This window comes from Corythoichthys intestinalis, chromosome 9, assembly GCF_030265065.1.
Source record: "Corythoichthys intestinalis isolate RoL2023-P3 chromosome 9, ASM3026506v1, whole genome shotgun sequence".
Lineage (NCBI taxonomy): Eukaryota > Metazoa > Chordata > Actinopteri > Syngnathiformes > Syngnathidae > Corythoichthys > Corythoichthys intestinalis.
Genome location: NC_080403.1, coordinates 48,061,875 through 48,075,528, shown reverse-complemented (window position 1 = coordinate 48,075,528; position 13,654 = coordinate 48,061,875). Strand labels below are relative to the sequence as shown.

Here is a 13,654-nt window from a genome sequence, read left to right as displayed (position 1 = left end):
CTACAAAATGTTCTGCATCACATAAGAATGTGTCTGTTTTACCTGACTGACGGTCTGCGATATCTCAATCAAACTTTCCCGAGAGGAGGTCGTGGACTCTGTGTCATAAACGGAGTCGGTGCTGGCGGAACTCTGTCTCCTTCGACACCTGTCCTCGCAAACCGAGCCCGGCTCAGAGCTGCACATGGACCCAGATTCTGATCCAATTTCTTCCAGGTCCATGTCTTCTGATGGGATCTGTATCAGATGAGGAGGAGTCTCATTGCATATGCGCTTAGGAACTTGAAATGGTGTCCAGTCACAACATTGTAACCATCACTGGGCCAAGTCACATTAAAAAAAATTTTATCACAGCACACCATCTAAATAAAAACATCACAAAAATCAAACACCCAATATTTTAGGGCACAAAAGATCAGCACTGACTTTGTCACTATGTCACTTAAAGCTACAAATCAAGCCAGAAATATTGCAGAAATTATTGACTCAGAACTAAACTTTGAAAGCCATCTAAAGTTCGTCAGTAAATCTGCCTATTACCAACTAAAAATATAGCCAGAATATTGGGGCTTTTATCTAACAAACCTATGCATGCAATCATTTTTAATAGATTAAATTATTGTCTGAAGAGAGGAAAGCAGTGCACCATTAACACTGTGTATAGTGAAGATGGGGTACTGCTGACCTCGACTCGGGACGTCGTGAGTCGGTGGGGAGAATACTTCGAAGACATCCCTTGGAGGGAGCAGAGTCTGGGGACTCCGAGGTGGGCTCTCCAATCTCTGTGGTTGAAGTCACTGAGGTTGTTGGAAAGCTCCTCGGTGGCAAGGCCCCGGGGGTCGATGAGATCCGCCCGGAGTTCCTAAAGGCTCTGGATGTTGTGGGGCTGTCATGGCTGACACGCCTCTACAACATCGCGTGGACATCAGGGACAGTGCCTCTGGAATGGCAGATTGGGGTGGTGGTCCCCCTTTTTAAAAAGGGGGACCGGAGGGTGTGTTCCAATTATAGAGGGATCACACTCCTCAGTCTCCCCGGCAAAGTCTATTCAGGGGTGCTGAAGAGGAGGGTCCGTCGAGAAGTCCAATCTCGGATTCAGGAGGAGCAGTGTGGTTTTCATTCCAGCCGTGGAACGTTGGACCAGCTCTACAAACTCGGCAGGGTCCTCGAGGGTGCATGGGAATTCGCCCAACCAGTCTACATCTGTTTTGTGGATTTGGAGAAGGCGTTCGACCGTGTGCCTAGGGGAGTCCTGTGGAGGGTGCTCCGGGAGTGCGAGGTACCAAACCCCTTGGTAAGGGCTGTTCGGTCCCTGTACGACTGGTGTCAGAGCCTGGTCCGCATTGCCGGCAGTAAGTCGAATTCGTTCCCAGTGAGGATTGGACTCCGCCAAAGCTGCCCTTGTCACCGATTCTGTTCATAATTTTTATGGACAGAATTTCTAAGCACAGCAGAAGCGTTGAGGTTGTCCGGTTTGGTGGCCTCAGCATTGTATCTCTGCTTTTTGCAGATGATGTGGTGCTGTTGGCTTCATCAAGCCGTGACCTCCAGCTCTCACTGGGGCGGTTCGCAGCTGAGTGTGAAGTGGTTGGGATGAAGATCAGCACCTCCAAAAAGGGTGGCATGCCTTCTCCAGGTCAGGGATGAGATCCTGCCCCAAGTGGAGGAGTTCAAGTATCTTGGGGTCTTGTTCACGAGTGAGGGTAGGAGGGAGTGGGAGATTGACAGGCGGATCGGTGCAGCGTCTGCAGTGATGCAGACTCTGCACCGGTCCGTTGTGGTGAAGAAGGAGTTGAGCCAAAAGGGGAAGCTTTCGATTTACCGGTTGATCTACGTTCCTACCATCACCCATGGTCACGAGCTGTGGGTCGTGACCGAAAGAACAAGATCCCGGATACAAGCGGCCGAAATGGGTTTCCTCCGCAGGGTGTCCGGGCTCTCCCTTAGAGATAGGGTGAGAATCCCGGTCATCCGGGAGGGGCTTGGTGTCGAGCCGCTACTCCTCCGCGTTGAGAAGAGCCAGTTGAGGTGGCTCAGGCATCTGGTTCGGATGCCTCCTGGACGCCTCCCTGGAGAGGTGTTCCGGGCATGTCCCACCGGCGGGAGGCCCTGGGGTCGACCCAGGACACGCTGGAGAGACTATGTCACTCGGCTGGCCTGGGAACGCCTTGGAATCCCGCCGGAGGAGCTGGCTGAAGTGGCTGGGGAGAGGGAAGTCTGGGCTTCCCCGCTAAAGCTGCCCCCTGTCAAAAGACAGTTCGGGAGCCTATTTAAAAGTTTAGTTAATTATTAATGTTCATAGTGATTTATTTATTTGATTTCGTGGAACAGGCTTGTGACGCCATGATTTAAAAAGGAAAAGGTTGGGGACCACTGCTCTAAAGTGTGCTCAAACCGTTAGCTCACTTAAATCAGAGCTAAAAATGCTACTGTTTACCAAAGCGTACTCATAACTGCCCATGTACTGTACTTCAAATGTAAGTTATAGGAGTTCTGATTCTCATTCTTTTTTTATTTTGGGGGGGGGGGGGGGGGGGGGGGTTATTTTCTATTTCCTGTTTTAATTGTTTTTTTTTTTACTGTGTTGATGATTTAATGTGAATTTTATGCATCATTTTAATTGTAATTTGGGATTTTCATGTTCGGTAAACCACTTTGAATAAAAATTTCTAGAGGAATTGAGATGGTAGTCTTTAAGCTTGAACGATATTGGAAAAAACTATTGTTGCGATTTTTTGGGGGTTTGCGATATATTGCGATATTAAAAAAAAAAAAAAAAAAAAAAATATATATATATATATATATATTATAAAAGAAATTTTCACTAGATGACTTGAATAGCTGTTTGGAAAGACTTTGGATGACTCACCATCACCACAGTGTACAGTGATCCCTCGTTTTTCGCGGTTAATGGGGACCAGAACCCGCCGCGATAAGTGAAAAACTGCGAAGTAGCACACCCCCCATTTATTTTTTGTGTGTGTGTGTTTTTTGTGCTCAATGTATTTATTCAGATTTAGCATTGGAAAGAAATACATAAAATACATGTTTTTTTTCTCACTTTTTCCCCCAAAGTGATTTAAAAAATGGTTTTTAAGCACTTCAAATGTCATAATTATGATAAGTTTTAAACATACATAACTGTCCAACCAAATCATTTTTGAACAAGAATAAAGTACTGTAGTAGATAAATGCTTGGCTTTATTAAATGCTTCTGTTTATCTACCTTAGCTGTGACTCTTGGAGTGACATGTAGAAATTTCAAACTCCTCATGATCACTTCTGGCATTTATATGTCTCCAACGTCTCCACACACACACACACACATTAATTCCAGCGCGGCTTCCTTGCAGAAACTGTTTAACAAGTTAAACGATGATTGACAGATGCCCGTGTGAAGTCTGCTTCTTTGGCCAAATCAAAGCCATCGTTAACTTTAATAAGCAAGTGCCGCAGTGACTGAGAGGAACAGAGGGCTGGGAGAGGGAGGGTGTGAGGCTGTGAGCAGAGCAGAAAGCAAGGCGTATGTGGATTAAAAACAAAACTATCGCACGTGCTTGCGATGGGACTATCGCGCACGTCGCGATGGGGATGTTTAAACGATATATCATTCAGGCTTAGCTGTGGTAGGTAAACTCCAAAGACATTACCTGTTTATGTTGGGGCATTTTGGGCTCACTTCCTGTTGATTTGGAAACTTTGTGTTGAATTGTGCTGTACAAATAAAATTGCCTTGCCTTTCGCTGAAATAATATTTGTTTAGTTTACATACTCGCAAATGTACTTTCTGTATTTTTCGGACTATAAGTCATTTTTTTTTCGTAGTTTGGCCGGGGGTGCGACTTATCCTCTGGAGCGTTTAATGTGTGAAATTATTAACATTCACTCATGCATTTTCAACAACATTCATTATCATTTCACATGTTATTTTCACACTTAACCACAAGAGGGTGCTCAATGCTTGTGTTTCAACATTTGTGGTAACTTATGACAACAAATCAAAACAACTGAGAAGGTTGAAACAAAATGGCACCGAAAAAAAAAAAAATCATATTCTGCAGATTACAAGCTGAAAGTAATGACATAATGCTGCCGAAAACGGGAATCGAGCAGCAGAAAGAAAGTTTGGAGTAAGTGTGAAACTGTTGTTGTCTATTCTAAATTTATTTTAAATTGCTTTTCAAGATGACATGTCTGTTCTTGGTGTTGGATTTTATCAAATAAATCTCCGGTGTGACTTACATATGTTTTTTTCCTCTTCATTGCACATTTTTTTGGCTGGTGCAAAAAATACGTTAATACTTAGGGTGAACTCTAGGCCTGTTTGGTTTAACACAGAGTTAACGTTCATGTAGAAAGTCATGACTCATGACTGTATGAAGTGCAAAGTGTGGTTAGACTGGTTAACTGTACTTTCGGCTATTTAAAAGCATTTAATTGTTCTGCCTTTCTTCACAACACACTAATCTGCCCTGGCACAGTACAGTAGTTTGTAATCACTATTTGTGTTCACACCTGCAAACACTCACCTTGGTCAGGAGGGAATTCATCTTAAACCTCTCCATCCCACTCTTGTGGCATTGCTGAGGCAGCTGGTGCTGAGTTTGAGAGTTGAGGGTAGCGTGTAGAGGAAGAGGCGAATGGCTGTAAGGTGGAGGTTCTGAGCGCGTTCGTTCCAAGGGTTTGTGAGAGGAAAAGGTGGGGAGGCCTTCCCTTCTTGTCGGGCAGGTCAAGTGAGGTCGCTGTTGCAGAGGAGGAGGACTCATACCTTGATCTGTGAACAATGCGGAAGAACAACAACAATTGGAGAAAAACAAAGAAAAAAAAATAGAGAACATTAGGCTATTAGATGATGAAAATGCACAGGATAAAAGAGAAAAATGAAGTTACATGAAAAGCAAACCATGAATAGGTTACAAGAATTTAATTAGTAGTGAAGTAAAACAGAAATCTAACCCCGCACACACAGATACAAACTAGCGTATTGGCCCGAATATAAGACAGTGTTTTTTTGCATTGAAATAACACTGAAAAAGAGGGGGTTGTCTTATATTCGCGGTCTAGACATTATACCTATTCATGACGCTAGATGGCGCCAGATATCATTGAAGCGATGTTCTGTCATGACAGATCTCAGTTACTCTTTTTAGTTTAACCAGTTTTTATTATTTTATTGCAATGTTTTTCCTTATTCAGATTTGTTTCAAGACTACAGTTAGACTTCACTTTGATGGTTAATGCAGTTATTGCAATTTTGTTGTTTTATCACAATATTTATTTACGCTTTAAATTTTATTTTATATTCTATTTTTACTATTTTATATACCCACAAGGTTTATTTACATTTCAAAAACCAGACACCATTCATTTACGAATGTGATTGCACTCTAGTTTACATATATGAATGTTCAGATATTAGGATTTGAATGAGGCAAAATAACATGCTTTTTCTCTCAAATATATTGTTAAAATAATTTGTTTTGGATGTTCTGTAATTATCTTCCATACAAAAATTAATTTGCTGTTCAAAAAGTCTTTTTTTCAAACTTGAGTCTTGAAAAAGAGGGGCTCGTTTTATAATCAGGATCGTCTCATATTTGGGCCAATACAATATACTGAAATAAGTACAGTGGTACCTCTACTGACGAACGTCTCTACAAACGATATTTTCAGCTTACAACACGCCTAAACGGGGGTAATCCCTCTTGTTCCGAGTGAAATTTCAGGTTACGTGGGGCAAAAATACAGCACAGTAATGGGAGCTGCGTGTATGGGCAGCAACTCGCAGCTCCCAGTTTACTGAAAGTAACATACTCCATAGACTACACCATCAGTTGACAAGACAGCTCCCACAGATATTGCGCCACACCTTCCCGTAGGGGGCTGACCCAGGCAGAACGTTGAGTTGAGTTCCACTGTGATAAACTCAAACACACACTATGTTCTAATGCCGGATTCATGTGGAAATAGGACGAGGGTTTTACTGCATACAAGCGGGCAGGAGTGTCTCGAGGGTGATTTGGTCAAGGATTTGAGGTAATTATTATATTAAATAGCAGCATGCACGCACTTTGAAACGTTGTGAAAAACGAAAAAAAAAAAAAACAATGGAAAAAATTAGTGTAACTTTGGCTTTACTCAATACCGTAACTTTTACTTCAAATACTGTACTCACGTAAAATGAACGATTACTGCTCGTGTTTTGCTTTTAACCAGGAATCTAGATTGCTTTACGTTCATATCTATAGATATTACGCGATTTAAGCATTTATTTACAAGAGTTTTCAACTCGAAAAGCTCTTTGTTTCGAGACGGCCGCCATGTTGGATTACACAATACCGTTACTTTTGCTTGAAATACTGACGTAAAATGAACAATAACTGCCCGTGTTTTGCTTTTAACCAAGAATCCAGACTGTTTTACGTTCATATCTATAAAAATTCTGCGATTTAAGAATTTATTTACAAGAATTTTCAACTTCAAAAGCTCTTTGCTTTGTGAGGGCCGCCAAGTTGGATTTTGTATCTCTACACAATGGCGGAATTCAACCTAATTAAGTTGTGATTGTATCTAGAAAAATGCTAATTTTGCTTTTGTTGAGTAAAATTAACATTATTTTGCTTGCTTTCTGATGTGAAAATTGAGTGATTTATTAGCTGTTGAAAACTTGCATTAAATTAAAAAAAAAAAAAAAAAGTTGCTATTTTGGGCAAAAACTTAAAAAAATATATAGCTGATTAATCCTGCAATTGGTGATTTTTGTCCACCTAGCGTAAAATTTGAGAATTTTATAGCCATTTTAAGATTTGTTATCCAATTTAACAAATAATATTAATCGGGATTTTATATGGGAATGACTTTGAATTCTTTTACGTCGCTGCTCATGGAGACTCATACATGACTAAGGGAGGTGCCTGTTTTGTTTTTAGGTCGCTAGCGGCTTTGGTTTTGAAAATATTTGAAGTTTTTGAAAATAAGCCCCCTACCGATCGGCCCCCAGCCCCTTGTCCCGTCAACTGATAGTGAAGTCTATGCATACTCATAGCTGCTCTGCCATTGGCTATTGTCAAGCATATTCCTGGCTTTCAATTGGCTAACACTGTACAATGTAAGTGTATGTGGCATCCTCTTCATTAGCACTTCCGGCTCTAAGGTGTCTTCTCGTAAGCGTCAGTATTAGTGCTGCAATGATTAATCGATTAACTTGATTATTCAATTAGAAAAAAAAATTCAAATTAAATTTTGTTGCTTCGAGTATTCGTTTAATTAAAGTGGTGTTGTAATGGTTTATTTTGAAAGTGTTTGCATTTAGTTTCATTGATTAGGGTGGATACACTGCCCTCTGGTCTGCCTCTTTTCACATGGCTGAATCCGACTGCTCCCTGTTAAGACCAACGTAAGCTAAGTTTTTGTTTGAGCTAATGTTTTTTAATGCATTTTATAATTTAGTTTATTGGTATATTCAGTCGCTTTTTGTGGGAATATGTGTCTGAACCATTTGTTAAGAGCATTTGTAAAAAAAATCTTTTTAGCATTTTAAGCATTTTATAGCATTTAAGCTTGCGGGCTTTTTCTGTGCAAGTTAGCCAATTGTTTTGTTGTACATAGATCTTAAAAAAAAAAAAAAAGTTTGAGGCTCAGCTGAGGTATTTTCATTTTTCGTGTTCCTTATCCGATTACTTGATTATTCGAACTAACAAGTCCATCGATTAATCAACTATTAAAATATTCGATAGCTGCAGCCCTAGTTAGTATTAAATTTTATTCACTATGGCCCCAAAGAAAGTAGTGGTGAAAAGAGGAATAGAAAAGAAGGAAACAATCCTTTTGTCTGTAGAAACAAAGCAATAGATGATAGACAAGTAGGAAAATGCGGTGCATTTGGTTGATCTTGCCAAAGAATATGGCCGAAAAACATAAACAATCGGCACATTATTAAAACGTTGGCGCAAGAACAACACTGGGAATTCAAGGCATCGCGTGGATGGTTCGAGAAGTTCAAAAAGACGACCGGAATTCACTCTGTTGTTTGGCATGGTGAGGCAAGTAGCGTTGACCACATAGCGGCCGACGAATTTGTGCAAAAATTCAAACAATTGGTGATTGATGAGGGCAAAAGGTGATGAGGACCGCAGTTAAAAGGTAAATGACCTTTTATTCTTTTTGTTTTTTACATAATGCACAACTCTCATTTTGTTTATTGTGCAATAATCTAATTGTTACTTGCTTTTATTACATGTTTTGATGCATTTTATGCTTTATAAAATATTTGTGTCTGAATTTTGGGGGGTTTGGCACGGACTAGGGCATTTACACATTTACCTGGAAAACACGTCGCTACTTACAGAATTTTAAGTTAAGAAAATACTTTCAGAACCAATTAATTTCGTAAATGGAGGTATGTCATTGTATTAATCCCTGTGAGTAAAGTGTATTAATTCAAAATGGCCACTAGAGAGTGCTCCTGAGTTTATTTGAATATTTTAAAAAATAAATAATGCATCAATTAAAGATGAAAACATAACTGACCTTTAAAAATGGTGTTTGTGTGCATGTCAAATCTGTTCTAGATCTGCAGATTTCTTAAAGATGAGCTATTCATTTGCAGGACAAAGTATTCATCTCATTCTTTACTTACAAGAAATGAGCCGTGAATGGACGAGTCCAGTGTGTGGTTCCAATATGAGTACAGGCTGCAAGCCGTGAGCCTGGGCTGAAAAACTTCCATCGAGAGGTAAATATACTTGAGGCAGAGCGGGCACGGCCAGAGTCCTTGTTACTCGCAGGTCAACCTTCAAAGATATAGCAGGATTTAGATGTATCAGGCACAAGTGAAAATGGTGAAAATGAATTAAAAATGCACAAGACCAAATGAAAATGAGCGACTCCTTGCATTTACAAAGTTATTGATGCTTTTCTTCATATGAATTCAATCCTAAAACATGTCAGTCATTGGCAGAAGCTGCCTATGCATCTACTTTGTATGTAGAAGTAGAAATAGGAGGACTAACTTTTACTATGCAAAGAACTTTGGTTTGACCCTTTGAGAGATTAGCTTTTTTTTTTTTTTTTAATTTACAGTTCAATGTCCACTCTTTCAACACAAAATATGGTCTAACTAAAAGACTGACTCACCTGAGCTGGAAGGCCTGCAGTGATGTTGGGCATGGTGGTTGTGTTGCCGGGCAGGGTGAAATTAGCCAGTCGACCATCTTTCAGCAAAAGCCTTTGTGCCTGCATGAGATATATAACATATTGATTTTAGAGTATTTAACAAATGATCACAAAAACATATTTTTCATTTTCGTATCTAGTATACCGTATTGGCCTGAATATAAGAAGGCCCTGATTATAAGACGACCCCCTCTTTTTCAAGACTCAAGTTTGAAAAAAGACTTTTTTGAACACCAAATTAATTTTTATACAGAAAATAATTACAGTTCATCCGAAACAAATGATTATAACAAAATGATTGAGGCAAAAGCATTTTGTTTTGCCTCATTCAAATCTTAATATCTGAACATTTAAATATGTAAACTAAAGTGCAATCACATTCGTAAATGAATGGCTTTTGGTTTTTGAAATGTAAATAAACCAATCTATTGTGATAAAACAACAAAATTGCAGTAGTTGCATTAGCCATCAAAGTGAAGTCTAACTGTAGTCTTGAAACAAATCTGAATAAGGAAAATCATTGCAATAAAATAATGCAACCTGGTTAAACTAAAAAGAGTAGCCGAGAACTGTCATGACACAACATCATTTCATTGATATCTGGTGCCATCTAGCGTCGTGAGTGGGTATAATGTCTAGACCACGAATATAAGACGACCCCCTCGTTTTCAGTTTTATTTCAAGGCAAAAAACATCGTCTTATATTCGGGCCAATAAGGTATTTTATTTGACCTTATTTATTGTAGCTCACCATATACATGACATACACAATTCTAAGTCAACTCGAAGTAAAAAACTGAAAAACAGTTTAATGGAAAATTGTTGTATAACAGCAAGTGAGATGATGAGCAGAGTAATCATGAAAATGGGACAATGTGACCCTGAATCTTACTGTAAATAGTATGGCGTCCAGTTGACACGGCCTGAAACATTGGCTGACAAATAACAGGAAAATACCACAATGGACTGCTTTGTATCAAATCATTGGCTATTGTTGTTCATTAATAAAATGATGGCAAGCGTGCAGTGAAAAAAAAATCACTTTAGACCTTATTATTAATATATATATATATTTTAACCGGACCTGTTAAGATGCTGAATCTGAGTGTCCTTAGGGTCTGAACAGTTAACTTATCACATGAAAGATACTCCTTTAGTGGTTGTTCATTATGTTTAATTTATTTGGAGGAAGCAGCGAGCAGGAAGGAATTATGAGGGGACAGAAAGGAAGGAAACAGACAGAAGGGGAGAAGAACAAACAACAACAAGAAATACATTGTTACACACCTATGCTACCTATGAATTATAGTGGTGCTATTGTTAGCTAATTATATTTACCGGTGGACACCATGTGAGGGGCCTGGTAACCGAGGAGAAAATGAAGGGGAGTTGAGACAATAGGAGATAGGATCAGGCGGGGTGGAGTGTACACAAAGTAGCAATGTGAGGTGTGGAAATGTTGACATCCTAGCCTATGCTACCTGATTACTAATCCTGGCACCGACAATCCCTCTACCTGAGTGTGTTTAATTACACCTTGTGATGTGTGAACCCACTCAGACATGTGATAGTCCTGCAGAAAAGTGGAAAATGCCACGCAGGGGCCACCTGAGTGCCCCGGCCCCAACCCTCCCCCCGCAGTTCCAGCAAATGGGCCACCGCCCATCCCTCCAGGAGCCTGGGCGGTCCCCCGGACAATTCGCCCCCCCCCATTAACCGGTCCTCAGGGAAAGGATGAGGGGATGCGCCACCATCTCCCAAGCCCCCCCCCCCCCCCTCCCCCCGCAGTTCCGGCAAATGGGCCACCGCCCATCCTTCCAGGAGCCAGGGCGGTCCCCCGGACCATTCGCGCCCCCATTAACCGGTCCTCAGGGAAAGGATGAGGGGATGCACCACCATCTCCCAAGCCCGACCCAACCACTGCCCGGCCACCCGTAACCCCAGTCACCGCCGCAACCTTCCAACTAACATGGTACAACATGGGACCCCCACGGCCCACTAGGCCCGGGGCAGGAAAAGATACCCAAGGAGGATGCCCAGGGAGAAAAGACAAAGGAAGGCAGAAGCAGAAGAACGCTGAGAGGCCAGAGACCACAGCCCCGACACCCCACACTACCCTCGCCGCCGACAGCCCAGATGAAGAGGAGGCCCCAACCCAGGAGCCCTACCATATTGGAAAGTGTGGGACACACCTAATGCTCTATTAAGCCCCTTTCAGACTCACTCTATTTCCCGGTAAGTTCTTGTGTTAAGTGACGCGGTATTTGCCCGTGTCATGGCTTTCAGACATGGGGAGGTAACCTGGGAATTACCCTTGGGACGGGTCGGGGATGGCGGCTGGCATGATTTTATAAACTGGACATAACGTCATTTTTGGTTGGCATCGACAACAAAATAAACCATACATTCCCAAAGATGGATGATGGTCACTCTTCCTCAGCTCTACGATCCATTAGCAATTTAATTCCGTTATGTTTTCAGTTTAATTTAGCTATTTCCAGTTTGCCATGTTGATAGATGTGATGTTTGTTTAACGCTTTTTGTCTTACTGTGAAGAAAAACAACGATCGGCCCACCATGACATTTACGGCATTAGCCTTTGCGCTGTGACCCGGGAATTCAAAGCCTGCTTTCACACATGCCGCGTCCTGGGTAAGTCCCGGACATTATAATAGGACGTAAACCAGTAAATGTCCATGTAATCTCCGTGTCAGTCGACACGGGAAATTGCTTTCACACATAAGGGATACCTGTTTAAATTCAGGGATTTAAACAGTGTTCCGGTATGTGCAGGGGTGAAAGTGGGCCAGAACGGTCAGGAACGCAGTTCCAGTATAAGATTCAGGGCCAGAACGCAGTTCCGGTACACAGTGCTTTGATTCCAAAAATATGACGGCAACTGTCAAAACGCTGTGTAAAAAAAAAAATTTTTTTTTTTAAATGCTAAACTGCCACACATGCATTTAATCTCCAAGAAGAAAACAATCTACCAACATCAGATTTACATACAGTGCCTTGCAAAAGTATTCGGCCCCCTTGAACCTTGCAACCTTTCGCCACATTTCAGGCTTCAAACATAAAGATATAAAATTTTAATTTTTTGTCAAGAATCAACAACAAGTGGGACACAATCGTGAAGTGGAACAAAATTTATTGGATAATTTAAACTTTTTTAACAAATAAAAAACTGAAAAGTGGGGCGTGCAATATTATTCGGCCCCCTTGCGTTAATACTTTGTAGCGCCACCTTTTGCTCCAATTACAGCTGCAAGTCGCTTGGGGTATGTTTCTATCAGTTTTGCACATCGAGAGACTGACATTCTTGCCCATTCTTCCTTGCAAAACAGCTCGAGCTCAGTGAGGTTGGATGGAGAGTGTTTGTGAACAGCAGTTTTCAGCTCTTTTCACAGATTCTCGATTGGATTCAGGTCTGGACTTTGACTTGGCCATTCTAACACCTGGATACGTTTATTTTTTAACCATTCCATTGTAGATTTGGCTTTATGTTTTGGATCATTGTCCTGTTGGAAGATAAATCTCCGTCCCAGTCTCAGGTCCTGGGCAGATACCAACAGGTTTTCTTCCAGAATGTTCCTGTATTTGGCTGCATCCATCTTCCCGTCAATTTTAACCATCTTCCCTGTCCCTGCTGAAGAAAAGCAGGCCCAAACCATGATGCTGCCACCACCATGTTTGACAGTGGGGATGGTGTGTTCAGGGTGATGAGCTGTGTTGCTTTTACGCCAAACATATCGTTTTGCATTGTGGCCAAAAAGTTCAATTTTGGTTTCATCTGACCAGAGCACCTTCTTCCACATGTTTGGTGTGTCTCCCAGGTGGCTTGTGGCAAACTTTGAACGAGACTTTTTATGGATATCTTTGAGAAATGACTTTCCTCTTGCCACCCTTCCATAAAGGCCAGATTTGTGCAGTGTACGACTGATTGTTGTCCTATGGACAGACTCTCCCACCTCAGCTGTAGATCTCTGCAGTTCATCCAGAGTGATCATGGGCCTCTTGGCTGCATCTCTGATCAGTTTTCTTCTTGTTTGAGAAGAAAGTTTGGAAGGACGGCCGGGTCTTGGTAGATTTGCAGTGGACTGATGCTCCTTCCATTTCAATAGGATGGCTTGCACAGTGCTCCTTGAGATGTTTAAAGCTTGGGAAATCTTTTGTATCCAAATCCGGCTTTAAACTTCTCCACAACAGTATCTCGGACCGGCCTGGTGTGTTCCTTGGTTTTCATATTGGTCTCTGCACTTTAAACAGAACCCTGAGACTATCACAAAGCAGGTGCATTTATACGGAGACTTGATTACACACAGGTGGATTCTATTTATCATCATCGGTCATTTAGGACAACATTGGATCATTCAGAGATCCTCACTGAACTTCTGGAGTGAGTTTGCTGCACTGAAAGTAAAGGGGCCGAATAATATTGCACGCCCCACTTTTCAGTTTTTTATTTGTTAAAAAAGTT

General features: G+C 41.3%; 1 protein-coding gene across 2 annotated transcripts in view; it reads right to left on the bottom strand.

Annotated features, from left to right (window-relative positions):
* LOC130921718 (histone deacetylase 7-like) overlaps positions 1 to 13,654 on the bottom strand; it is a 114,728-nt gene that overhangs the window by 53,766 nt on the left and 47,308 nt on the right. For both annotated transcript variants that reach the window (XM_057845943.1, XM_057845941.1), the window contains 4 exons: positions 9,136 to 9,234; positions 8,639 to 8,792; positions 4,530 to 4,774; positions 43 to 237 (listed from right to left, as the gene is read on the bottom strand). In XM_057845943.1, the coding sequence (XP_057701926.1) occupies positions 43 to 237; positions 4,530 to 4,774; positions 8,639 to 8,792; positions 9,136 to 9,234 (693 nt within the window). The remainder of the gene's footprint in view (positions 1 to 42; positions 238 to 4,529; positions 4,775 to 8,638; positions 8,793 to 9,135; positions 9,235 to 13,654) is intronic.